Source organism: Nicotiana tomentosiformis, chromosome 7 (genome assembly GCF_000390325.3).
Source record: "Nicotiana tomentosiformis chromosome 7, ASM39032v3, whole genome shotgun sequence".
In the NCBI taxonomy this organism is placed as follows: Eukaryota; Viridiplantae; Streptophyta; class Magnoliopsida; order Solanales; family Solanaceae; genus Nicotiana; species Nicotiana tomentosiformis.
In genome coordinates this window covers 5,103,627-5,128,980 of record NC_090818.1, presented here as the reverse complement: position 1 = coordinate 5,128,980, position 25,354 = coordinate 5,103,627, and the positions used below count along the sequence as shown (strand labels likewise).

At 31.9% G+C, this 25,354-nt stretch overlaps 3 protein-coding genes across 9 annotated transcripts; all 3 read left to right on the top strand.

Annotated features, from left to right (window-relative positions):
• Positions 1-811: 811 nt before the first annotated feature.
• On the top strand, positions 812-4,718 carry LOC104104059 (protein FAR1-RELATED SEQUENCE 2). 6 transcript variants are annotated; one of them, XR_011409472.1, is made up of 9 exons: positions 812-955; positions 1,486-3,464; positions 3,540-3,596; positions 3,672-3,740; positions 3,815-3,880; positions 3,977-4,048; positions 4,186-4,248; positions 4,331-4,415; positions 4,499-4,718. XR_011409472.1 is itself a non-coding variant. In XM_070181258.1 (9 exons), the coding sequence occupies exons 2-9, from the start codon at positions 1,509-1,511 to the stop codon at positions 4,529-4,531; spliced, it is 2,385 nt and encodes a 794-aa protein (XP_070037359.1). In that variant the 5' UTR covers positions 812-955; positions 1,486-1,508; the 3' UTR covers positions 4,532-4,718. The 6 variants fall into 6 exon arrangements, 3 of the variants coding, with proteins under 3 accessions (XP_070037359.1, XP_018628908.1, XP_070037358.1); XR_011409473.1 differs by having other exon boundaries at positions 3,526-3,596; positions 4,341-4,415; XM_070181258.1 differs by having other exon boundaries at positions 4,347-4,415.
• A 6,083-nt stretch (positions 4,719-10,801) lies between these two features.
• On the top strand, positions 10,802-11,407 carry LOC104104058 (VQ motif-containing protein 22-like). Its single transcript, XM_009612043.4, has one exon. The coding sequence runs from the start codon at positions 10,802-10,804 to the stop codon at positions 11,405-11,407; it is 606 nt and encodes a 201-aa protein (XP_009610338.2).
• Positions 11,408-14,919: 3,512 nt separating this feature from the next.
• Positions 14,920-19,123, top strand: LOC104104057 (probable pectinesterase 8). 2 transcript variants are annotated; one of them, XM_009612041.4, is made up of 5 exons: positions 14,920-15,324; positions 15,428-15,599; positions 15,705-15,911; positions 16,376-16,635; positions 18,741-19,123. In XM_009612041.4, exons 1-5 carry the CDS (start codon positions 14,999-15,001, stop codon positions 18,895-18,897), a joined length of 1,122 nt encoding a protein of 373 aa, XP_009610336.1. In that variant the 5' UTR covers positions 14,920-14,998; the 3' UTR covers positions 18,898-19,123. The 2 variants fall into 2 exon arrangements, with proteins under 2 accessions (XP_009610336.1, XP_009610337.1); XM_009612042.4 differs by having other exon boundaries at positions 14,965-15,324; positions 16,385-16,635.
• Positions 19,124-25,354: the final 6,231 nt, after the last annotated feature.

The window sequence follows — 25,354 nt, the reverse complement described above, 5'->3', positions numbered from 1 at the left end:
GAAGAATTTTGAATCTTGTGATTTTAAAATAAAAATGTGTATAATGTATCAAATTCTTTGAATCTATTTGCCTTAAATATACCATATAAAATGATGAAATTAAAGAGTTACTATATATAAAAAGAGGTTTTTTCTTAAACAAACTAAAAAGAAAACTATAGTAAGGCACATAAATGTAAATAGAGGGAATATTACTCAAAGCACTTATTAACCTTTAAAGACTAAAGTAGACGGCAAAAGTCAGAAGGCTAGAATGTAACTTCATTATATTGGATTGATGAAATTAATTGAAGACCTGAATTCCAATCGAAGAAAAGACAAGAAAAAAGCTAGGTAATTTTCGGAGGATATAGGTACCGTGTGCCAATCAAATAGTCTAGTTAATAAATTGTTTGATTTGTATAAGGTAAATTTTAATTGATTTTGATATCCTAAATATTAAAATTTTTATATAGTAATTCAAACAAGGAAAACTTTAATAAGAATTTTTTTAATTGATTTCAAAGTGTTAAATATTAGGGAAATAACAAAATGATTATTTTCTCTAATGTCAACTCTATTTTAAAAAGGTAAAAAAGACGAACGACATTTCGCTAAGGGTCTTCGTGCTTTTAATATAGTTAAAAATAAAATTTATTAATATATTTTAGAAAATTACTCTAACAAGGGTAGTACTAATACTGGAATAAATGATAATAGTAGCATATAATATAAAAAATTAAAAAATTAGATCAACGATTAGATTAACTATTGAAAAAAATACATTGTATTGGACTATTAATTAGTTTCTGGAAATCAAATATGTCTTTGAAACTCAAAGATAAGTGCAAAAACAATAATATAATTTTCTCCTGGAGTTTACGAAAAAAAAGGAAAAAAGAAAAGCGCCACTCTGTTTGTCTTCTCCCTCTAGGCTTGGCCTATGAAGTATCGCCTAATTTGACAAACATTCAAGGTACTATTTCTATTCACAAACACACAATCTCATTTTAATGATATTCCCAAAAGCAGAAATAATAGGATTAGTCAATTGATTGAATTCCTTTTTTTTTTTTTTTTAAATTCTGAAATTCTTATAGTTTTTATTGGGTCTTAGTTGGATTTGCTGTGGTTCATTTAGCTGTGTTGATTTCTGTGTGACCATTATTAGCTAGTTTCCTTGTTATTGATCTTTCCTTTTATTTATTTTTCCCGATATTTCAGTTAAATGAGCTGAAATAGATTAAAAGATCACTTCTGTAGAGAAGAGAGGAAAGTTGCTTCGATAGGCCGATAGCCAGATTTTGATTTAATATCCTTTACTGTGCTTAACTTGTATTGAGATATATCGAGGAAATGAGTAAAATGTAAGTAGCACAAGGGGAAGAATTGCTGTTTTTCTCTAGTGAGGGAGAAAATCCATAGTTCTGTTAGTCATTTGTAAAATGCCAATTTGTGTGGTTTAAGTTATTGCTTCTACGGAAATTGATCTTGACTTGCCTTCAGGGGTTGACACGTTAAATGTGTATATGGGAAAAAGTGCAGTTGATCAAAATGTGAAATTTGACAGAAGTGGCGATGCGATAGGTATGGATGTTGTGGATGTCGATATTATAGATAAGTGTATAGCCAACAACGAGCCACAAAAGGGTATGGAATTTGAAACAAAGGAGGCTGCTTACTCTTTCTACAAGGAGTATGCGAGGTCACTAGGATTTGGCATTACGATAAAGGCGAGTCGTAGGTCAAAGAAGTCGGGTAAATTTATTGATGTGAAGATTGCATGCTCTAGATTTGGGGCCAAGCGCGAGTCTGGTAGTTCTCGATCATGTCCCAAGACTGACTGCAAGGCCAGTGTGCATATGAAGAGAAGGCAGGATGGGAAATGGTATATATATAGCTTTGTGAAGGAGCATAATCATGAGATTTGCCCTGATGACTTTTATTGCTCCGTCAGGGGAAGGAGCAAGCAATCAGCCGATGTAGAGTACCAGAAAAAGGGATTGCAGCTTGCATTAAATGAGGGGGATGTGGAAGTGTTGCTTGATACTTTAGCTCTTATGCAAGCTGAGAGTCCAAATTCTTATTATGCTATAGACTTCGACAAAGAAAAACGTATGAGGAATGTATTTTGGGTTGACGCAAAAGGTAGAAATGATTATGGCCATTTTTGTGATGTAATTTATTTGGACACCTATTACATCAGAAACAAATATACAGTCCCATTTATACCTATCGTTGGGGTCAATCATCATTTCCAATTTTTGTTGCTCGGATGTGCCTTGGTTGGGGATGAAACATCATCAACTTTTGCTTGGTTAATGCACACTTGGTTTAGAGCTGTAGGTGGCCAGAGTCCTAGAGTAGTTATTACTGATGATGACACTTCCGTGAAAGAAGCAGTAGAGGAGGTCTTCCCTGAGGCACGGCATTGTTTTTGTTTGTTGCATGTAATGGGGAAAGTTTCTCAAGATCTAGGCAATAAGATAAGTAAGACTGAAGATTTTGTAAACAAGTTGAAGGAATGCATGTGGTTGACGCTTAACGAGGAAGAATTTGAAAAAAGATGGTGGAAAATGGTTGATACATTCAAGCTGACGGATAATGAATTGATTCGATCATTGTTTGAAAATCGAACAAAATGGGTTCCAGTGTACATGAGGAATACTTTCTTGGCTGGATTCTCTACCGTTGAGTGGTCTGAAAGTGTATCCTCCTCCTTCGAAAGGTATATTTCCTCTGAGACTACGTTCAAAGAGTTCATTGATCGGTACAAGCTATTCGTGCTTGACAAGTATGAAGAGGAAGCAAAAGCTGATATTGAAACACGTCACAAACCACCTACCATAAAAACTCTTTCTCCTTATGAGAAACAAATGTCTACTGTCTATACAAACTCATTATTCATGAAATTTCAAGCTGAGGTTGTTGGCGTTGCTGCTTGCACTATTCTGAATGAAGTTGAAGAAGGAACTGAAAAGTTGTATAGAGTTAATGACCGTGATAAACACCAGAGTTTTATGCTATCCTGGAGTGGAAGAGAATCTTACATTGTTTGTTCATGCCGTTCCTTTGAGTATATAGGTATTCTTTGTAGACATGCAATTACAGTTCTTCAAGTAAATGGTGTCCCCAATATCCCGTCGGTGTATATATTAAAGCGATGGACACGAGAGGCAAAAATTAAAGGGAGAGCATGCGGGATTTCAAGCCCCCCTTGTTACAGCATCCAACGTCTCAATGATCTTTGCAAACTAGCTGCCAAATTTGGTGAAGTTGGATCTTCATCCCAGGAAACCTATGAATCAGCTGTCTACGCAATCAAAGCTGCAATGCAAGATTGTGTCAATGCAAACAACTCTGTGAAGAGTGCATTACTCTCTAACATTTCTTCTTCTCAATGCAACCCTAACGTTGATGAAGAGATTCAAGATGGCAGCACGGTGAAGTCATCAAAGAGAAAGAAAATGCAGAAAAAGCGCAAGGTAGTATAAGATCTAATTTAGCAGAGATTCAATAATAGTGCCAAAAGTAACTTTTTAATAGTGGAAGTGCTATAGGTGCAATCTAACGCTGAAGTACTATCTACCAGGATCCAAGATAGCAGCCTGCAGATGGTATATCTTTTGGCTCCTAATCTTTTGCACATACGTTGTGAGCTAGGTTACATATAACGGCTTCCTCCTTTGTAGGATCAACCAAACTCAAAATTGCCAAGTCATGACGTTGCTTTCCTTGCTCAGAGGCCCGTACAAGGAATGGTATGAGATATCCCTTGCTAGACTATAACTTAGCAGCGTTTAAGCTCTTTTGATCCTTCTTTATACTACTACAGGATTCAGGCTCCAGAATTGCAACTACTGACGGATACTATGCTACTCATCAGAGCATTCATGGATTGGTGCTGCATCCTCTTTCTGCATTCAAGCTTTATAACACTTGACCACGGAATTTATTTGCTTAACAGAGCTCATTCAGTGATGTGGTATTTTTTCAGGGCCAGTTGAGTTCGTTTTCTATGCTACGAGATAACCGTTACAGCAGTCATCAAGCCTCTCACGGTGTTCTGGTAAGGCAACTATTTTATTAGGATCTTGATAATGGGAAGATATTTGGAGTAGACAAAATTGTTGGTTGACCTTTGACAAGTATGAATGACTACATCCAATTATTTTCCCTTTTACTCAATTACTCCTTCTCTCGCAGGGAAACGTGAATTATATATCAGCCCCCGGTGATCATTACTCTCCTCAAAGTTTTCAAGGGCTGGTATGAACACAAAGTCCTAGACCTAGTATTTTTGTTAAATTTAGTTTGTCAATTGGTCAAATATGCTCATGTTAGCTCATAGTGAATTGCAGTTGCAGGGACAGCTTAGTTTCAGAGCACCACTACTGCAAACTTCTTTTGACATTCAGGGCAATTCATCTGATATGGTATGACTGTGATTCACATAGTCAATATTTGTTTATTCATCATTATCCTGGGTCCAAATTTCACTCTCCATTCCCTACTGTAGGACAATTCAACCAGTGTCGCAGGAAAACATTAGCAGGATTAGTGTTTCTCTATGCAGGTTCGGAGCGCGTTTAATTTGTCGCCTTAAAGAATTTAGCAGTATAGGAAATTAATGTACATTACTGTAAAAGTTTTGTATGCCTAAGCATGTTTAACAGAGAAGGAAATTAATGTACAAGAAATGTTGGCTTGTTTATGAAGAGAATTCTGTTTTCTGGCCTTGTTTCAGAGAGTACTGATGAAAAATATGAGCATAATCATATTACTTATACGATAATAATAGGTAAATTTCAATTATAAGCATAATGATAATCTGATACAAATATATAATAACTTATCTGTTATCACAGATAAAATTTTACTGATAGTATATAACTTAAATTCTTTAATAAAAGGGAAAATGAAAGTAAGGGAAAAAAAATTCTTTTAATTCTAACATCATGGTATCTGGTTGAGATCAGAATTGAATGATAATATAATTGTACAGAACTATTACCTTGTATTATAGGAGGAAGTGGAATATTTGATATTTTGATTTTACTAAATCCGTTCCATCCCTCTCTACCACCAATTATTTTTATTAACAGACAGTTACATGTTTGGATTAATACGATTTGCAAAATGATCATACCATTAGAAAGGTCTAACTCTGTGTTTTTTCAAAACTTGTTTTCAAGAGATTGACATATAGAAATCTTTTAGTTTTCACACCTCGACCTATTTAGATACACATTTTTGTTAACTCCTAAAAGATTACTACAACTGCTGCACATAACCCTTTTTTCCTTTTTATTTTTCGTTCAATAGAGTTGCAATACATTAGCAAAAACCACTGGTTCGAAGTGGCTACTAACCTTTTCCGCTTGGGTTTCCGACATGTTTTAGGGTGAAAATCATCTACACCCCGAACTTTACTTTAAAAATAAAACCCACCTTCTACTTTGAACAATTGTCATTCTCCCCCATTTCTCGGTTGACTTTTTTAAAATACCTATTTTAACCTTTATATTATCAACATTTATTTCTTTTTGGTTTTAATCTTTTACCTTTTTAGCATCATGATATTTTTTTTCTTTTCTAATATTTATGCTATGTACCTATATAACAACTAAATTTAATTTTCAAATTGAAAAAAGTAAAAAATAATAAACAAGCATATAATGTAATGACGTTGAATAATAAAAACGATGAGAAAAATAAAAATAAAAATAAAATAATTTAATCTTATCAATAATGTTATTAATGGAAATTAAATTTAAATCTTTTTTTACACAATCGAGAATAAAAAATTGTGAGAACCAATAAATATATGCTCAATGCATGTAATACAAAATCTTCTAATTATTAAAAATAAAGATAGATTTTATAATAAACTTCTAAAAAATTATCTATTTAACACCAAAAAAATGTAACTTAGAGATATACTTAATGCGCGTTATATCAAATATAAACCATAAAAGTATGATAGATTTTGTGACAATTTATAAAAAGGACTATTCTATTTATAATTTTAATAAATTTTAATTTTAATTTATAATAAGATATAACATAATTTAAATCATAAAAGTAGCATATACAATAAAAAAGGATTGAGGATGGGATTGAAAATAACAAGGGCAACATAGATATTGTATAGGATCGAGGAGAATGATAATTGTTCTTAGTTTGTGGGGGGGAGGGTGAACTTTGATTTTTTAAAGCAAAGTTAGGGAGTGTAAATGATTTTCACCATTTAAGAAACACATACAAAATGTAGCAACTTATGCAATTTCCTAATTTATTAATATTATAGTTTGATTTATATAATAGAGAAAATATTTATATGCATCATAATGAACAAAAATATCCAAGTCTCTTTCTCCCCTCCGACAATCATGCGAAAAGGAGAAGACTTCCTAAGAGTTGTAGCAGTCTTAAAATAGCAAAGGTTTAGCTATATTACTAAAGCATGTCATTAATAAAACTCAGACCTTGTGCCTCTATTTGAACGGGGTGAGAACATTTTTGGAGAGTGTAGACTTACTTAACAACCTAGTCCACAAGTAATATTGTCCATTTTGAGGCTTAAAAGTAGGGGCGGAGCTACAACCTATCGAATTGACCGCCCTTCGTCAAAAAGTTACATTGTATATAGGTAAAATATTAGGTTTTAGAAATATATAACATATATTGAACATCTTTTATTGAAAACATTTTCCACTTATTTCAAGTTTGAATTATATATGCAATATCCCTTTAAGGATTCCTTGCTAAGGTTTACCGCACAATTATCTCAAAGATGCGAGATTTGTCTAAACTCAATGGAAAGACTTACTTACTAATGATATTGTTCGCTTTCAGTCTACGACTTTAAAACGCATTACTAGGATCTAATGGAACTTCTTCCTTCAATACCCAATATCTCTCTAGTTTTTTTGTCAATGTGAGATTCACTTGGAGTGTGTTACATTGGTCAATTCTATATCACATGATTTCTTTTGTTGGCAAAACACTCTCCTACCAAAGAAGCTTTAGCAAAAAAAAAAAAAAAAAGAAGAAAAAACAAAGACGGCTAGTAGTATTTGTTTGAACTTTGACTCACATAGGTAAGACTTTTCCTATAATGACGGTCACCATTATTGTCTCTTTCTCGTGCAATATTTTTTTCTTCTTCTTTCTCGTGCAATATAAGTTTCAAGATATGCAATGTTATAGAACACGGGTGCCAAAGTGGGTGGTTTAAATTTGAAGTGTAGTTAGTAGGATCGTGACCACTCCTCTCAAGTATGATAAAGGTTGATAAGTAGAGGAGTCAAACTTATCGCGATTAATCCAATAAGTTCATACTTCAAATGAAGGCGTAAAATATACTATTTATTACAAAAAAGAAAAAAGTTTCTGTCTTATTTTAGGCGTGGTTATTTGACTGAGCACAGAGTTAAAAATACGATTTTGAATTTAAAACAATCTATAAGTATTTGTGTGGCTCAAATCATCTCATGGAGAATAAAATAAGAATTTTAAAGTCAAACTATTTCTAAATACACTAGGATGGAGGATATGACGCTTTATTTTAGAAAGACATTACGTAGTAATAACACTTTATTTAAGAATATAGTAGTAATACTCTTTCCGATCCATTTTAATTGATTTTTTGGTTGTTTTCATACATATTAAGGAATTCGTCTTTTAATATTAATTAACAATAATGAAATTGATCATTGAAAATATAACAAATACACATATTGGTTTATCTGAAACTAGAGTTGCTCCAATCAAGTAACAGCAGTCAGCAAGTCAACTCGACTCATACATAATTAAGTCGGTCAATATAACAAAAATCACAATTCAAAATCATAATCATCCATTATTTTCAGAGAAACCAATATTATAAGTTTAATGACAAAGCAGTAGTAGTGAGACATTGCTACAGAGAAACCAATAAGGTTGCAGACAAACTAACATTTCTGAGCCATGTTCATTGGCAGCAACTCATATTTACTAGCTATAAATGAATAGCTTCCAAGCAAGTTAGAGGACGACTTAGTTAGCTAGACAAATGAGAAATTGCATCAATTTGAATTAGGATTACTAAAGGCAGCAGAGATCAGTTTCCAACCTATATCAGATGGCTTTCACTGCCCTCAGAGAAGACGAGAAAAATAGTTAAAGAAACAATAGTTTTATAACTCTTATTTACACGTAGATATATGCTTTTATCATGTCTCATCACGTAGTAGTCGGATTCTTTGTAGATCACGCATGTTGATTTTTTTTTTTTTTTTTGGTGAACGGGCCCAAGATCTTTGCTTGCATTATTAATTATAAGTAATTAAATCATGATTACTTCTAATTAACTTCCGAGAAGTAGCTCTCTCCTTCCATCCCAAAATTTAGAATAAAGAAATTTAAAAAAAAAACTATTTTCGTCGAATATTCACTACTTGGCCATATATTTCAACATTCGACGGTAATCCATGACGATGTATATGAATTACACCGACATTGACTATTATATATGCGTTTTTCATACTTTTTCTCTCTTCTTCTACTTTTATTTCTTCTGCCGTTGGTACAGAAACAAAAAGAAAGAAAGAAAGAGAAATGTGCTTTAGAAAACTTACAAATTTACTTGATGTAACATCTTTAAACGACTAATTATAGAGCATTATTTGAGACTTGAGAGCCAACGAAATAGTCTCATATAGTCATATGTACAGTCTTTTTACGTAACTAATGCATTATTTAAACATTTTTACATAACTAATAAGAAAAACTTTTGTGTATGTGTCGACATGTCTATATACATGTAATTAACTTTATTCTTTTTTCCATATCTTGACATACCGGAACAAATGAATCAAAGTCCGATAAAATACTAGTCAGGGTATATTTTAAGCATCAAAATCATAGTGTGGAAAGCTAAGGTCGTGTAGGTCTAGCTGAAGACAGAAAAAAAATGAAAAGAAAAGGTGACGCAAATTAAGCAGAAGACCTCCAAAAGAGAGGACCAAATTAAAGTCATCCTAGTCAGTATATACCTACCACCCATTCTATTGCAGTCAAGATTCAATGAATGTTAATTAATATCTCGTAAAATTAATTAAAATGTGCGTAAACAGTCCATGATCGTAAGAAAAAAGATCAGCCTATGTTGTTTCCTGGAACTTGCCACCTCTTATTTCGGCAGGCATCACTTTGAAGGACTACTATATCTAGAAGATTAAGCAACCCCCCCCCCCCCCCCCCCCCCAAAAAAAAAAAAAATCAACTGCAGCCACTTACAAACCTGAAGTTCAAAATTTAGTTTGGCCTAGATAATTTTTATTGACCTAGATAATGTTTATCGAGTTATGACGACATTGTCGACTAAAAAAGTTCAAAATTTAATTTTCAATTTATTATTATTTGATGAACCTAGTTATTTTTCACTTATTATCATACTTTTCTAATTATTACACTCAAGAATTTTCAACATCATTTTTAATTTTCCCTTGAAAAGAAAATCAGTGAAGTTTTAGCACTACCGATATGGCTGATCTGCGCTATGTATTATGGATGCTTAAGCAATCATTGCTTTTGAAAATAAACATTATATAGAGAGAAAAACTAAAAATTATGCAAATAGATTAACTAAGCACTCAGTCTAAGTAACAATTTTTAAATTAAGAATAGTTGAATACTTATAATTTAAAAATCTTTGATTTGCCAGTAAATTGAAGCATAAGATATGATTAAAAAAAATCCAAAGAACGTGTTACCAAACTTATTATTAGTGCTTAATTCCACAAAAGGAATAGCATACAAAGTATTATATATCACTAAATAGGTTTTATAAAAGAAATTAAAATAAGAAAGTTTATTGAAATATTTCAAATCACAAGAGAGATTAGTATGTATAAAACTAAATCTAAAGAGTAGTTTATGAAGCTTTTTCGTTTTTATTTGTTTATTGAATCATCAATGTATATTTTGTTCGCAATTCACATGATGAAAAAGAGAGAATATTCAACGCAAATATGCCAAATTTCTCCCGTCGCAGACCCACGCGACTTTCACGTGCCATTTTGTTCTCAAGAAATGAGGACTCGGCTTAGGGGGCGGCACTCAGGTCATGATCACACAGCCACTATAGCATAGCATATTGGTCGCAAAATGATAGAGAGAAAATAGTTATCTACCTATAATATTTATTAAAAAATAGGTTTAATAATAATTATTTTAAAAACGGATCAAATAAGGATAAAAATCATATTATCCAAATCAATGGATAACTAATGGGTTTAACTTTTACATTTGTAATGACTCAAATTGAGGTTTTCTTAAGTTTGGAAGACTATGAATTTTTCCAAAAGTGATCATATTCAAGAAGCCATGGATAACATGAATATTATTATCTGTCGGTTAACCCGATTCGGAATTCGTTTTTTGCATTACCTGTTTTCTGACCTGCCTATATCCGGCCCAACCATCCGGTTTGACATCCTAAGTATAGTACTAGTCATTTACTTTGACTATCCAGCAGATTTTAAATTACCATTCGAGTTATAAATTTCTTAATTACTAGGTTCATAATCAAATATTTATATATTTTACTAAATTTTCTAATAAAAATATCTAGTTTAATCTAAAATTATTGAATTCTTCTGAACTTGTATTTAATACTCTAGCTCCACCGTCTCAAAATATGTATAAATACAAAGGATGATCCTATGCTTTTATTCTTCTCTTCTTCCTAAAGTTTTTAATCACATAGACTTGCTTTTCAAACTCTCAGCTTCATCCCCTTTCCCTTTTCAACTTTTTTATGGGCATGAGTGAAACCATGCCAAACCCTACCAACTGGGCACAATTCTACCAACACAGCCTCTCCGGCGGCCAACCTCAAAGATCGCCGTTAACCACCGTATTCTCCGACGGCCGAGTCTCTGATGCTACGGTGGTCACCACCGCTACCACGTCCATAATCAGTAGTAGTACTACTCCGGCAGATCACCACAACCATGGCCCAGCCGATGGCCGTGTTTCCAAGCCTATACGACGTCGTTCACGAGCTTCTCGACGAACACCAACCACTGTTTTGAACACAGACACCACCAATTTCCGAGCCATGGTTCAACAGTTCACTGGTGGTTCAATTACTACACCATTTGCGTCAACACAGGGAACCTACTTAGGTTTTGGCTCTAGCTCCTCTAATAATAATATTGTGAACCCTACTACTGCTGCTAATTCTGGAGCTTATAATATACAGTTTCAGCAGCCAATGCAACAAAATCAAGTACCCTATATGTTCAGCTCAGTGGGCCGCACCAGCAATTTAACAAGACCTAACGTGGAGGGTAATAGGATTTCTACGTTGGTTTCTCCTAGTGAGAGTGGATCTTCTCCTTCTAATGAGAACAAGTCTGAAAATAACTTTATGTTTTGATCAATTTGATTTCACATAGATTTTTTTTGATTTTTCCTCATCATAGGTTTAAATTCAAGTTTCAACTTCGGCGGCTTCACTCATGATTTTATGCCACTTTGTGTGACTTCCGTCACTTTCTTGCTTTTGATAACATAAGCTGTAACCTGTACATAAGTCCCACTCGGAAGAAGATCCCCACTGCTGCTTTTTGTTTTACATATATAGGAGTACTTAAAATTTTGTTTACAATGTATTTTCCTCTTTTTGATATGTAATCTTTTTCTTGATTTCTTTATTTATTTCCTTTTGAAAAAAATAAATGTTACTATTTGGACTAATATAGGGTTTGATGCTCTTTCTGTGCGATTTTTTTTACCATGCGGAATAACGCAAGTACGCATGAGTGAAACTACACTTTGGTTAGGGTGGTCAATTGATCGCCCTTTGTCGAAAAATAAATTATACTGCATATATAGATAAAATATTATATTTTAGAGGTACATAATATATATTGAATACTATTTGTCGAATTTTGTTTTTACTTTTTTTTTTAAAAATATGAACACCCTTGAGGAAACTTTTACCTTCCCAGTGATGTATGTATAAAAGAAAATAAGAATTGGAGTATTGTAAGTTCATAGGACTGAAAGTACTTCTGATTGAGTGGAACTTTAGGGAATGTTATTAAGTACAATTGTAAATATTAAAGCATACGTAGACACGTCAAAACTTTGAGGGCCAAGCCTCACTGGAATTCTAACTGTTCCAAGTTCCAACTATCAGATATATATCATCTTTTTGCTCTGTCAAAAATTAGGGCCAGTTGTTTCACTTTGTTTTTGTGTCTTGTTAATAAGATAATAATATGTTTATATATTAAATTTTCAGCTAGTACATAGTGAGAGACCATACTAGATAATACAGGCAAATATTTACTCGTATATGGTATTTTCACAAATATAATAAATACATGAGGTATGTCTTCACATGCACTCTTATTAATAATCCGGAGTTAAATTAATACGTAATCTTAATCTATAGTAACTCAACTATAGTAATAAAGTATAATTTGATGAAACAGTTTTCTACGAAAAAGAAAAAGATGTTCAAAAAATTGAAGCGGGTCTGCGGGGGCACACCGCACACTTTCTCCTATTTGGCGAAAATTCTAGTGGAAAATGACTGCACGTATGGTTAAGGGGAAAAATAAATAAATTTTGCATATTGTCAATATAGTACTTCTACTAAATTATATCCTTATGTTAAAATATAGCATGCAGTAGCAAATATTTACATGACTTGATAATATGAAAAATATATTAAATTTATTTATTACAAATAAGCTAAATTAAAGTAACAGTGTATAAAATTATATTTTCTCTCACTGAATATAACATTGAAAAAATTATTTATTAACTACTCTAATAAAGAAGGAAAAGGGGAAAAAATGGCATGTTGACTTGTTGAATGAGAAATGGACGGTAAGTGAATATAGGAGATGTATGGGAGCTTACGGGTCCCACTGAACGTGTAAAGCGGAAAATTAGATATTATATTATCTTGACAAAGTCAATTTTAATTTCCTCACCCTAAACCCTTTTTTCTTTGTGTAATACCACTAATTCACATTACTCTTTAGTATTTTCTACGGCTACTCTATTTCATTAGATTCCTTATGGTGATGACAAGATTGGGTGGAATATTTTTTTTCTAATTGTAAAAATAACAAACTTCCACCTTTTTTGCTAATTAATTAAAGAAAATTTACCTCCTATACCAAATGTATACACCCTATTTATTATAAACCAAATTATTTTAAAATATTATTTCTATAGTTACCTTTTATATTTTATAACAAAATAAGTATTTATGGTATATACTACCATTGAGGCATGAAATAAGACATGAAATACGCTATTTATGTTTTTCCTCTCTTACACATATGGACATACCTATTTTTAAGATGATTGCCGTTACTGTATTCATAAATACATGGCGCAAATACATGTGAATACATGCGCGTACAACTGGACTGCCCTGATTTTAGGCGCTTTTTGCTGCTATATTCATGAATACATGACGCGAATACATGTGAATACATGCGCGTACAACTGGACTACCTTGATTTTTATGCGCTTTTTGCTGCTGTATTCATGAATACAACATCGCGAATACTACGAATACACTACAGTAACAACTGAATAGTAGATATATAAAGTAATTATGTATATGATAGCTATAAGAAGTTAATAGCCACTAAACAATAACGATTTTTAAAAATTCCTGTTAATTAACTAATCTAATATTGATTCCATTCTTCAAAACATACCCCAACTTGGACCTGACTTTGAAATTTAACTATTATCAGCCAAACTGTCTTTGAGTTGCTTCCAAGTGTAGAAATCTAAACTCAAAATTGCATTTCTACCAATAACAATAGCAGCAACATATCCTCTTTTTGGAAGATGGATTCAGGAAAATTTCACCTAACATTTCTCACAAATGATGACGGAAATCCACGCTATATAGCCGCCCTCTAAAATAATAGTCGACAAATATATATTTTATATATTAAATATTACTTTACAAAAAATATATTATTTTAATTATTTTAAGCCAACCGATCAAATATGTTAAAAGTCCAAAGATGATTGGCAAGGGACTGATTAACGGGCTTCAAAATAACCTCCAATCAACAATTACTCTTAATTTCAATTAGTTCTGTTCCTGCAGAATAGTAGTACATTTGAGCGGATTTTATTGCATTTGGATATTACGAGTAATAAATAAAAAGTTGCAAGTGCTGTTGTAAAAAGACTGAGTACAACCTATCATCACCTCACAATCATCATTGATTCTAAAAGACTATCTTTTAGAGCATCCTTCATCAAACAAATAGTTTTTATAACACCATATATTTAAATTAAGATTTCTCTAATATTTTGTTAGTTTAATATTTAAGTAGATTATTATTTTATTTTAATTTTTTTATTCATTAGCTATTAAATATAGATAAATTATACTCATCTAAATATTATGCTGAGAAACAAATCGTTTTTATATATTATCCAATATTAAAATTTAAAGATAATATTTTAAATTCATATATCTTAATCCTTTAAAAAAAGGAAAATACAATACAAACGATGCCCAAGACTCTTAATCTGCTTTCTATAGCAGGGATTCTCAACTTTGCTAATTAGAGAAATGGTCTCAGTGGCGAAGCAACACATATCATATTTTAGAGGTACATTACATATATTGAACACTCTTTGTCGGAATTTATTTTTTTACTTCTTTCAAATTTGAATACCCGGAAATTTTTGGCTTCCGTACTGAATGGTCTTATCAATTATAGGCTCAAGAATCCATCATCCATTTGAAGTTTTGGTAGGTATCGCTTGTCCCAAAAAAAGAACAGAAAAGGAAAGGGTAATTTGCAAGGCATGCCACACCATTCTTACACTTCATTCAAACAGTTCTCTAATTTCTTATCTCTTTCATCATCAATTTTAAAAGGATATAATCCAAAAACTCACATTTTTAAATATCATCCTTCTCCTAGTTATATATTTGTCACCTTCTTTGTGTATCATTGCAGTCAGAAAAATGAATCCTAAAGCCATAGCTTTCCCACTTTTCATAGCAATAACCGCTGTTTTTGTATCAACAAATTTCACGTACTTCAACTGCATTCTTAATGTTAATCGACGCCATCACGATCATCGCCATCATTCTGATGATGATAAGGCAAAAATATCAATATGTGACAAATTTTCACCCAATTTTCCTACTATAGACACTAATACAACGTCCATTCTATGCGTTGATCATAATGGCTGTTGTAATTTCACTACAGTGCAAGCTGCAGTTGATGCAGTTGGGAATTTTAGCGTGAAAAGAAGCTTAATATGGATAAGCAATGGCATTTATTTGTAAGAATTGGAGTAGTTCTATTGGTTTGGAAGCTAAGTGACTTTTGTTAATTTCTCTTGTTTTATTATGTAACGTATTATTTTTATTTGTTATGAAATGCAGTGAAAAAGTAATTATACCAAAAACAAAACCTAATATCACATTTCAAGGGCAAGGGTATACCACAACAGCTATTGTATGGAATGACACTGCCAATTCTGCAAATGGCACATTTTACAGTGGATCTGTCCAAATTTTCTCTACCAACTTCATTGCCAAGAATATAAGTTTCATGGTATATTATATCATTTTCATTTTCGTGCGGTTACAGCTTTACTTGCTCCGGTTTTTTAATATTTTAAGCAGCCTGTAACATATTTTATTGTCGACATTAATACAGAATGTAGCTCCAATGCCGGGGCCAGGGGCGATAGGAGCGCAAGCAGTGGCAATAAGGATAGCAGGAGATGAAGCTGCCTTTTGGGGTTGTGGATTTTTTGGAGCTCAGGATACACTTCATGACGATAGGGGTCGCCATTACTTCAAGGATTGTTATATTCAGGGTTCCATCGACTTTATTTTTGGCAATGGCAAATCATTGTACGAGGTATAACTTTTATTTCACCTAAACATTTAGTACTGAATTTGTTTTAAAATATTTAACGTTTTAGAAAAACGATAAGTAATTTCATTACTATTTTTCATTCAGTAGAGTGTGTTAATTAAGTACGAAATATAATTTTTGTTACAAAAACTGGACAATTAGTGACGAATTTTCTATTGTAGCTAATCATTTTGTGGTTAAAAATCACATTTACTCTTATAATTAAAGTTATTAAGTGATTTTCGCACTTAGCATTTATCATGTCACAAGTACGAATAGATTGCTTAAAGTTCAAAGTACATGTTTTCATTATCCCATAAAATACATAATATTTCACGTACTCCATTTCTTTTTAATCAAAACAAGCACATATCATGCACCTAGTAGTTAAAATCAAATGAACTAACAGTATAAAGTTTGAAGAGGTTTCTATAAGGAGTATTACTAATAGTTTCAAGAACATGCAGAACTGCCAGTTGATATCAATAGCAAGCCCAGTAGCAGCAGGAGTTAAGTCGATAAATGGCGCTGTGACAGCACATGGCCGAGCTACCAAAGACGAAAACAGCGGCTTTGCATTTGTGAACTGTACTTTGGGAGGGACTGGTAGGATTTGGTTGGGGCGTGCATGGAGGCCTTACTCCACTATCGTCTTTGCTAACACTTACATGACTGATATCATCGCTCCTGAGGGCTGGAACGACTTTAACGACCCTTCAAGAGATCAGTTAAGTCGTTTTATCTCATCTAAAAGATTAAACTATCGTAATAATGTTTTTTTTTTACAACTCAACGTTGGAACTTTTCCCATTAAAGTGAGTTACAACCCAGTTCTTCTCTTCAGTCCATCCCATTACTTGCCTGGATATCCCCTACCAATGTAGTAACATTTTGTGCCATATATCACAGCTGCAACTTCACACATTTGAAAAACGAATGAGCAATACTCATCTCCTCCGGATTACAAAGAGGGCATAGTTGATTTGACAGTACACCCCATTTTGCCAACCTATCCCTTGTGGCCTTGTGTATAGTTTCTCATGAGTAAGGGCTCTCAAATTTGGCCCAAGCACAAATGACCCGTCCGACCCGTCCAAGGTTAGGCTGGTTATTGACCCGTCCGACATGTCCAAGGTTGGGCTGGTTATTGACCTGCCCATTTACTAAACTCAGCCCATCTTGGCCCAACTCATTTCAAACATTTAAAATTGGGCTGATTTTTAGCCCAAATTGATCCATGAGTAGCTTTGCCAAAATATCTTAGAAATAATTCTTTTTTTTTTGTTTGATATATTATATATGACCATAACAAAAGGAAAAAAGTTTTATTTAGTAATTATACAATTCATAAGAAAATAATACATTATTAATTAAAGCATGGTAAGAGTTGGACGGGTTGGGTTGTAACCCAAATTTTAGCCCATCTTGACCCAATCTATTTCAGCTCAGGTAACTTTTAGGCGGGTCATTTGACCCGCTCATTTATAGACTCAACCCATTTTGACCCGCCTATTTATAGACTCAACACATTTCGATCTGCCCAAAATCAACCCAACCCGCTCATTTGACACCTCTACTCACGAGCAACTAATCTAAGGATGAATATCCACTTAGGCGCACCATAATTGTTACTTACAAACTAATCTTCTCCAACATACCTTCACTACGCGAAACAAAATTTTCAATCACGACGGTCTTTTGGCAATTTCTTTAGTTGCCACCAATATTAGTGCTGCCGCTTTTGAGTAGCGACCTACCTAAAATCTATTTTGTGGTGTATCTATTTACTTTTCGTGGCAATTCACCACAAAATCTAACAATAAAGTAACAAAAATAATGCAAATGGGCGGATGCACATGATTTACATTGTTCCAAGCGCGAGAAATATTCACAAAAAATATATGTAAATTATAAAAATAAAAATAAAAACGGTATCAATTAACTAATATTCTATGAGAAAATTAATACTTTAAAAAATAATATTCTCCCTTTCAACAACTCACTTGCATGTTCGTTATTGTTAGAACATTATAGGAAATTTCAATGACGATGTTCTGTGGCGACTGGTCGCCACACAAAGGTAGTGATTATATGTCAATGGCATTACAGTGGCGACCAAATCTACCGCCACCGAATGTCGTCACCGAAATTTTTATTTCCCGGCATTGGTAGTCGCCATTGATAACAATAACATATAGCTCTCTACCTGTGATGGCGACTCGTCTTATCGCCACAAACAGTCGTCACGAAAAACCTCTTTTTTCCTTCTTGTGCTCTAACTGTAAAGAAATATTAAAGTAAGTTGTTAAATCTAATTTTTAAAGTATTACTTCTTATCATAAAAAGTATTAGTTAATCAAAATTATTTTTTATTTTACATTTAATTTTTGTGAAGAAATTTCATCAAAGCTTGGAACAATGTGAATGTGCATCCGCCCCTGTATTATTATTATTATTATTATTATTATTATTATTATTATTATTATTATTATTATTATTATTATTATTATTATTTACGGAGACTACGTTCACCACAAAATGGATTTTAGATAGGTCACTACTGAAGATTGATAGCACGATTTTTGGTAGCGACTAAAAATAGGCGTCGTAAAACGTCATCACCGAATATATTATATTCCTATAACGCTCAAACAATAACAAACATTAAAGTTAGCTGTTAAATTCAAGAAGATTAATCTTTAAACGTCGGCACTAAGAACCTTATTTTATATAGTGCTTATCATAATGAAATTTATTTGTTTTCAACTTAACATTATCATTTGACTTATATTATTGGTTGTAAAGTTTAACAGACTAAAATAATACATACAGGACAATATTTTATGGGGAGTACAATTGTTCAGGAGCAGGATCCAGTATGACATTGAGGGCACCATATGTTCAAAGACTAAATGATACACAAGCTCTTCCCTTCCTCAACTCGTCTTTCGTTGATGCTAATCAGTGGCTCCAATCTTTTACCTCTTAATTAGCATCTTCTCTCTTCTAGGCCTAGCTACCAGTTTACTACTGATCATCCTTCTCCATATATTTTCTCTATTACTTTAATTTAATTTGTGCATAAAGATGGAGCTAAAATTTGAAATTTATGTATTCAGGTTTTCAGTTAGTTCTAGATTAATAATTTGTATATATTCAATGAATTTCTTACGACGAATATAAGGTTTGAACCAAAGTTATTGAGTTCGACCGAACCTGAAACTGCAAGGCTAGCTCCGCCCCTGTGGCGCGTGCACATATACAAACCACATTTCCGAATTAGACGAGATTATTGTAAATTTTTATTATGGGTTTATCTTTTATCCATTGACAGTACCGACCCGTAGATGAACTTTTGCATAATCAGTGCAATTTAACAATAAAAGATTCTTATTTTTCATATTTAATGGATACAGTATCAACGTGTAGAAATTAAATCCATTATTATATATTATTATTATTATTATTATTATTATTATTATTATTATTATTATTATTATTATTATTATTATTATTATTATTATTATTATCCACTCAACATTCTTATCAAGCCACATGAAGATTGATCACGAATTTTATTCTAGCTATCAAGTATTCTTTAAATTAGAAAAAGAAAAGAATTCTCTTCTCATGTATTCCATAGTCTTTCTTAGATTTCCTATTCTTTTTAAGTGGCAAAGGGGAAATTTTTTAAGATTGCTAAAACAAAAATACGAAATAATTAAAAAGCAACGTGCAAGATGCTGTTTTGTCCCTAAGAATGGCCATAATATTTTGACGCTTTGCCCTACATATAATGTAAAAAACAATAAATTAAGCTCATCTACTTAATTAGTATGCTAACCTATAAATTGAATATATGATAAGCAGATGAGCTAGGATAGGAGGACCTACAAATTCTTGGTCATTTAATATTTTGAAAAGAAAGGAGAGTAAAGGAACATTGGTCTAGCTAGTGTTATCGAAATCAGGGTGAAGATGTTAAGTAGAGTTATCCACAATATAAAACCAACGAAAGAGAAAAAAGGTACAATCTCTAATAAAAGTATAGTCCTTTTTATGCACATTGTACATGTACTGAGTTTTTTTGTATGTGCTGTTTCCTTTATTTGTAATTATTTGAAAGCGGAGACCCTGGTATTGGATTATATAGTTATCCATAAAAGTGGTAGCTGTTTTGCTTATAGCTTTTGTTTCTTCAAGATAGTGCTTATATTGTTTTGCATCTTCTATTTACTTGTTGAGTACTATTACGATGAAGAGGACGAGAATGAAGAAGAAGAGTATTATCACAACGAAGAGGAGTATATTGAGGTTTAGGGGTGTCAAATGGGCTGGTTATGCCGATTTTGGACAGGTCAAAATGAGTTGAGTCAATAAAATTACTTGAGTTGAGATGCGTTGGGTCAAGATGAACTAAAATTTGGGTCCTAGCCTAACCTGTCCAACTTTTATCAAGCTTTAATTAATATGTGTTATTTTCTTATGAATTGTATAATTACTAAATAATTTTTTTTTTTATGGTCATATATAAATATCAAATAAAAGAAATTATTTTTAAGATATTTTGACAAAATTATACGTGAATAATGTGGCAAGGTGAGGAATGGATTGATGGCCACCTCTTCCAATCACAAAGCCCGCAACCGTCCTCCTCAGCCACAAAATGCTATGGTCCAAGTAAGGCAAGTGGACTTGTAGAGACAAGGCATTTCTATTCAATGTCTACATCACAGGGACTTTACGAAGTTTCTACGATGGGAAGTGTCTCTATTGGACAATTCTAACAGGATCAGTAATCCTAATTTAGTTTAAGTTTTTTTTTTATTAACATTAGTACGAGGTGGTCTCCTTCTATAGAGGATAAAATTATAGCGACTTTCTTCAATCTCATCCTCATTCTCATTCGATGAAAGCCAGATCTAAGAAGTATAAATTTTATGTTTGTATTATTTATTATGTGATTATTTTCTTATGGATATTTTATGATAGTAAACGAAAAGAATTAATGATGTATTTCGACCCTTTTCAAGTCTGAGGATGGACACATGTCTAAGAATTTGCCCGGCAACTTTACAAATAGTAATATAGGTTATATATTTGGAAAATGGATATAGAATTGAGTCAATTGACTTAAGAATTACTTTTTTTCTTCTTATTTTAGATATCATTTGATTTGGCATAGAGACGCAGGGTATGAGATGTTTTTGCTGCCATTTTTATATTACTGATGAATATCGTGCTAAGCAGAGGCGGATGCAATGTATCGGTATCGGTTTACTGAATCTAATTATCTTTTTGCGCGGAGCATAAATTTATTAATATTGTAATATGTAGCAATATGAACACATAACTTTAAAAATAAAATGAGTTCAATGCTAAAACCTTAAATGTTGAACCCATAAAACTTAAATTATAAATCCGCCTCTAGTGCTAAGAGATGAATTTAGGTAGGTCAAAGTCAACACTGCAGTATGGGAACAGCTTTGATACTATTGGCTGGGTTACATTGTGTTCAGAATGTGTGGTGTCCTTAGAAACTTAGATGATATTTTGGTTTTATGGAGAGAGATCGAAGAAGCCAAAATAGTAAGCCAAGTTGAAAAGATATGCTGAGACTTAAGACATGGTCCTAGTTAGTCAAGTGCCCGTGGTTGTAGCGACAAGGCATTAATTACTAATTTATGCCGAGCGACTTTAGAATTTAAATTTTGTGAATGTTAAACCTTCAACATTAATAATTGGATTCTAATTGTGACAAAGTTTCTACGATAGGAAGTTTTACTATTGGACAATCCTAATAGGACCAGGAATCTTAATTTAGTGTGACAAAGTCTTTATATTCGTACGAGGTGGTCCTGCTATAGAGGAGAAATTCTATTCAATTTTCATGCTCACCCTCACCTCAATCAACATTGATTGTCAAATTTTAGAAGCATACACTTTACACTTGTATTATTTATATTTGATTACGTTCTTGTGGATATTCGATGAAAGTAGAAAAGTAACAATGCATATAGACCCTATTTGAATATCAAACAGTTTATGTCTTAAGATTATTTATCCTAGGTATTTACGTCAAACTATGTTTATTTACTTTGCGTTAAGTATTAATGAGGTGATATTTAAATATTGGATTTCAAACTGACTTACAAATTATTCTTCTTGTCCAATTTCATGTGATACTTTTTGATCTAGAACAAACATTTTCATGTGATACTTTTTGATCTAGAACAAACATGAGACGTTATTGCTACTACATGTTTAATACTAATGAATATTTGCGGCCTTAGAGTTCATGAATAGTGTAGCCTGGAGCTAAGATAACTAATAGTTCATTTGTTTTAATTTATGTGTCTTATTAGTAATTATTTTTCTGTTTAAGAAAAGTTTAACATTTTTATATATTTTATATTCTTAATTTTAAAGTATGACATATGTAAAATTATAAGTTTAAAAAATATATTTTTATATATTAATACACATCTTTAATGAAAAATTTCTCTACATCTTTAAACTAGATGACTAGTCAACTTAAAATAGGTAAAATAAAACGGCGGGAGTATTAATAATGAGATATATGTGGCGTGGAGCTAATTTAAGTAGTTAACTCGTGGGTAAATATACACTGGTCAAAGTCAACACTAAAGTGTGGGAACAACTTTGATGACAGTAATAGCCGAATTAGTGTGTGGGTTACAAGACAATCCAATAACAAAGGAATATGCGACTAAAGTCTTCCAAATAATGACAAAGAGTACGAGTCACATCATAGTTTGTCTTTATGGGGAGGATAAGTAGGCCAAAACTTGGAAGAATTTTCACCTTATTTTCGAGAGACAAACTAAAAGAAGAGTTCTATATGCTAGACTTATGAATATCTTTTTTTTTTTTTTTAAAAATCTTATGATCGTTCTTAAAATAATAATAATAATAAATATTTATTTTATATATTTATTTATTTATTTATTTTTAATATTTTTTTTATATGTTTTTGTGGCTATCAAATATAAATAGTTTCGATCGCGATAAAAGTAATCTTTGAAAAAAAAATATGATTAGGATTAGTTACTTAATTATACGTTTTAACACTAGCATCACATTACTATGTTTTAACACTAGCATCATAAGATTGAACCATTAAACATAGAAAAAGGCTTCACAAAATTAGCCAAAGTCACTTTGGGACCCCTCGTGAACCAATAATAAAAATGCAAAAAGAGCTTTGCAAATTTCGTCATGCCGCTTTGTGGGCTAAACTAGTATATTCTATATGGAACTATTAAAAAAAATGGAACTATTCGTCAGATTTCATGAAGTAATTCTAAAAATATTCCGGATAATGACTTATTTTTTAGAAAATATTATTCTAAAAGAGTATTTTTTGGTGTTTAGATAAAGAGTGAAAAATATCTTTCGAAAAAATATTTATTAAAGATTAGTAACAGGAGTAAAAGTTTTTTGACGATTGGTTAAAGAGTAAAAAAGATATGTTATTTTTTTAATAAAATATTGATAATAATATTTGCAAACCTAATAGTAGTATTTTCATGAATTGTTTTGAGAACTAAAGATTGATAATGATGTATAAGTAGTCATTAATATTTGTATTAATGTAGGTTGTCTACATCACACCCCTTGGAGTGCGACCATTCCCCTGCGTAAACGCTTGATGCCTTGTGCATCGAGCAGTCCTTAATAATATAAGTATTGATTAAAGCAGTTATATGCAATTAAGAGTTGAAATAATTGTGAAAGAAAATGATAAATGCCTAGAAGTTAGGAAAGCTATTTTCTCCTTCTGATGAAAAATATTTTTCTTAAAATATATTTTCTGATTAAACACTAGAAAACTATTTTATTTTTGGAAAGATATTTTTTTTGAAAACCATTTTCCGGCATAGATACACACCAATATATAGAAGAATATCATTTTTTGCCCGATAAGATTTGGTCATATATAATTTGAAAATAATTGATTTGACACAGCTAAGGGACGCGTTTTGGCCCAGAAAGTACACTGATCTGGTCGAAGAATCTTTTGGAAGTTCATGAAACTCCTTTTTATTCAAATTGCAAGTGAAAAAACGAGATTATTTCCTCGTTCCCATTCTCTCAACAGGAAGAAAAAGTGAAATAATAATATTTTTTGATATTTAAGTAGCAAAATGATTTGTTTGCATGGATAAAGCATAAAGTATACAATTACCTGAATTTCTACTGATAAACTAATAGTTTAAACTTTAAAGTGGTAAATTTGATCAACTTGTTTGACCTCAATTTAATTATGGAATAAATTCAGTTGACTAAAATTAATAGTACTACTGCGTTTTGATGATATTTTCTCAACAAACCAAAGAAAACGAAGTCTCCAAAATGAAACATAAAGCGAATTCTAGCCCAAAAAGATGAAAATAAAAAACGAAAGCAAAGTCAAACCACAAAACAAACATCTATTTTTTCTTTTTTCTTTTATTAAATGTAAATGCCATCTATAAATCTGTATGAACTGAAGTCTGAAAATACAATTAATCAGTCTTCGATATAATTGCTCTAACATCAAGTGTCAAGTGATAACGTGGTAACCTCAATCTCCTCTCAAAAGATTACTTTTGTATTTTAACATATTTCTAACGACAAATTCAAGAAAAATGGACGAGAACATCTTAACATGCACAGAATTACTTAATTTAATCAGAACGAATTAATCAAACCAATCTAATTAGGAAACAAAAGAATACTCCCTCCGTCTCAAATTATCTATCATATTCTCTTCTACACGACACTTAAGAAACATTAATTAGAAGATTTTTTTACTATTTTACCCTTATTTATATCTTAAGACCTAATCTATCTTCATTGAATATTTATTTATGTGCCATCTCTATCTTCAAAAACAATTACTACTATGGGTAAAATGAGAAAAAAATAATTAATTTTGTCTTGAACTTCTAAAAAAGACAAATAATTTGAGACAACTATTTTTAGAAATCACGACAAATAATATGAGATGGAGGGAGTAATAACTTTGTATAGGATCCAACTAAAAATAAGTTAATTAACTTCCAGGTAATTAATTAAGAGGATTGTACGAGGTTAATTTTTGAAAAAATAATACTAATAAAGAGGAATTTACGAGGAGGTAAAAAAACTAATTAAACTTGCCGCAACAGAAACATCTTGACTACCGACTTGGTCTCCTCTTAATATCAACTTCCTTAATTAAGATTTGCAGCTATACATGTCGACATTTTTTTGGACTCCTGGTGTGGCTAGACTTGTTCTTTTGCTCTACTTCTCTTTCTTTCTTTCTTTCTTTCTTTCTTTCTCTATCCTTTCATTTTCATATTAATATAGTGACTACATTATGTCTTCACATTTTGGCATATTATTAATTCTTCTTTCCTACAAATCCGCAATTTAAAACAAGTATGAACGTATTTTAA